The 2,919-nt window shown below is 52.3% G+C and overlaps 1 protein-coding gene across 3 annotated transcripts in view; it reads right to left on the reverse strand.

Moving 5' to 3' along the window:
* Positions 1 to 2,919, reverse strand: part of KPTN (kaptin (actin binding protein)) — a 16,775-nt gene that overhangs the window by 5,034 nt on the left and 8,822 nt on the right. For 2 of the 3 annotated variants that reach the window (XM_008586041.1, XM_008586043.1), the window contains one exon: positions 2,075 to 2,504. In XM_008586041.1, the coding sequence (XP_008584263.1) occupies positions 2,376 to 2,504 (129 nt within the window). In that variant the 3' untranslated portion in view covers positions 2,075 to 2,375. Of the gene's footprint in view, positions 1 to 2,074; positions 2,505 to 2,919 lie in introns of those variants that run through there. The other variant, XR_551464.1, reaches the window with a different exon arrangement.

Below are 2,919 nucleotides of genomic sequence, written 5' to 3' on the forward strand. Positions count from 1 at the left end.
GCGGCTCGAGCCTCCGACCCAGCAGCTTCCGGGTTCAGCACCAGAGGCCAGGGACAGCGGCAGAGGGCAGTGTGTGCATGTGTGTGCGCGCGTGCACGCGTGCGTGTGTCACAGAGGTGTGTGTGTGTGTGTGCTTCAGGGGCATCCCCCGCCCCCCTCAAAACACACAGGCACACAGTCTCCAATCCATACAAGGGCCAAAAGATGAAAAAAAAAAAAAAAAAAAACCCAAAACAAACAAAAAACCCGGCTACAAATAGTTACAGGCTCACAGTACTTGGGGGAGGGCAAGAATGTTTAGCCAGAGTCAGATCCAAAATCACATACAGTGCCTGCACACACAATCTCACAAAGAAGGCCAGAAACAACCACAAAGGCACTCATTAATAATAATAACAATGGCTGCCATTCACACAGTCCTCACCAGGGGCTGGTATTGCTACATTTCTTACAAGCGCCTGACACATGCTGACACAATCAAGCTTCACGCCAACCTTGTGAGGTAGATTCTATTACTAGCCATATTTTACAGACTGGGAAACTGAGGCATGGGGTGGTGAATATGGCTCCAGGCTCTACACTGTTACCCCCCACACTACACGCTTCCCCAGGCTGAGGACTGGGCAAAAAGTCAGGGTGCAAACTGCAAAGGCCCAGGTAGGTGACCCAGCCTCCTGAAGAAACAAACTTTCAAGCATCTGAGGTGGACACACACACACATTCACATGTGAACACATGCTCACCTCTCCAGGGTGCATGTCATAGTTGCACAGTCTCACTACACTCACTCCAAATTCCACCCCTACCCAGGACAAGAGGTGATGGTGAGTGAATCTGTCTTGAGTGCTCCATCTCTGCAAGCAGCAGGAGGGAGGAGACTCAGCTCATGCCAACGGTCTATGCCCACGGCCAGTCCTGGCTGGGCACCCTTGGGCCTGCTGCCAGGAGAGGGAGAGGATCCAGCTCCCTGCAACTTCCCACGACTTGCCTGGCTTCTGGGAGAGGGAATGAAGACAGAGGTGGCAAGAACTGGTGGGCTCCTATCTCCCAAAAACCCACCATAGAGAACTAGTAGCTGGGACTTCACTGTCAGTGCTGGTGGTCAGGCTTATGGGTGGCTTTCCATAGCAGGGGGCAGACAGATAGTCAAAATGACTGCCGTGCCTTCCCTCACCCCAGGAAGCAGGTGCCCTGTCCAACCCTTGCCCCAGGGAGGAAGGAGTCCTGTCCCCAGCCTGGGTCCTGCTCAGGAATTACTCCACAACCCTGCACGCTGCTGACCAGGATTCTATTCCTGGCCTGAGGAGGAGAAGGAACTTCCATCATTCCTGCCTTCCACCAGTCCCTGAGATCGAGGTCTCTGATCCCTTCTCCTAGTACCATTAGAAGGGACTACAGGAGGGGGAAATTCCTACAGCAACAGGCTGGGAAAATCAGCCTTTTCTCCAACTCCCTGGTTCCCCAATCCCCTGGGCTTTCCAGATTAAGTCTAATCTTAGTCCTTCCCAGCATGGTATATCCTGAGTTCTATCTGTCTGGGTCTCGCTTCAGTACTCTCCACTGGAATCTAAACTCAGTTTCTGCTGGAGTCTAACCTTGGCCTTTGCACAGGGTTTAATTCTTGTTGGGGCCCAATCTCAGCATTATTCGTACTGGATTCTAGCCTCAGACCCTCTGCTACAATTTGACCACACCTTTCCCACAGCAGTCCTTTCCACCCACAGCTTTTCCTCGGAGGCTCAGTTTCCTTGCCTTTCCACTGGGATCTAACCTTAGCTCTCTCCACAAGGGTCTAACCTCAACTCATTTGCTGGGCTATAACCTCAGACCTTTCCCTTACATTTTACACAGTCTACTCCACAGTGGTCTAACTTCAGCCTTTCTGCTAAGGTCTAATCTCATTTCTTCCCTCTTAAGTCTCAACTGGGATCTAACCTCTGTCCTGTTTCTGTGTCTAACTTTTGATTCCCTCTCTCCCAAATCCCCATCTCTCAATTCTTTTGGGTGAATCCAGCAACCAACACAGAGCCTGGCACATAGCAGGTGCTCAATAAACGCTTGCCAAACCAAAGAATGAAGACAACTGTGAAAGCTTTGTTCCTCTGGACACATAAATAATTGTCAGCTGACCAATTCTCATCGAAAGTGGAGAGGATTGGGCAGGGTCATCCCTATTTTCAAATAGGGACACCGAGGCACAGAGAGAAAAGCGGGTTAGCCGGGGTCACAGGGTACACTGGAGCAAAGCTGGAGGGGGGAGGGTCTGGGGAGAGCATCCCCTCTTTCAGGATGCCTACCCCCCAACCTCCATCAACAGCTGGAAGTGAGCACCCCACGAATCGGCCCAGGCCTGGGAAGAATGGGTGGGTGGGTGCTCAGGAGACTGGGGTCTCAGAGGGCCCTGGACACACTCTGTCCCCCAGCCCTTGTGGCTGACGTCTCCTCTGCTCCACTTGATGGCGAAGCCGGGTCAGGACCAGCTCCGAGGCCTGGATCAGGCTGTGCTGTGGGGAACAAGAGAAGGAGGGAGCAGAGCTTAGACAGAGCTGGGGAGGGTGTGGGGTAAAGCACGGCGGATGGTCTAGAGTTAGACAACCGCAGAGGCCAGCAGCTCAGCCTCGAGCTCAGCGTGTCAGCTGCGAATGGGTCTCTGTGACAGGGATGGAGGCTAGACCCTGGGGGATGGCCTTAAGTGAACTTCCAGTGCGAAGGACAAAGCCTAAACCCAAATGTAAGGAATTGAGGTTAAAAATTGGTGGAAGGGTTAGGGATGGATAAAAATGAGAGAGAGATTACACTGTAATGGGAGTGAGGTTCATCCACTGGAGAGAGGTTGAGGTTAGAACAGAGTGGGAGGAACAAAGGTGAGACCCCAGCAGAAAAGGACAGGTCAACAGAGCAGAGAAGGAGCAAATCCAA

This window comes from Galeopterus variegatus, unplaced genomic scaffold, assembly GCF_000696425.1.
Source record: "Galeopterus variegatus unplaced genomic scaffold, G_variegatus-3.0.2 Scaffold3811, whole genome shotgun sequence".
In the NCBI taxonomy this organism is placed as follows: Eukaryota; Metazoa; Chordata; class Mammalia; order Dermoptera; family Cynocephalidae; genus Galeopterus; species Galeopterus variegatus.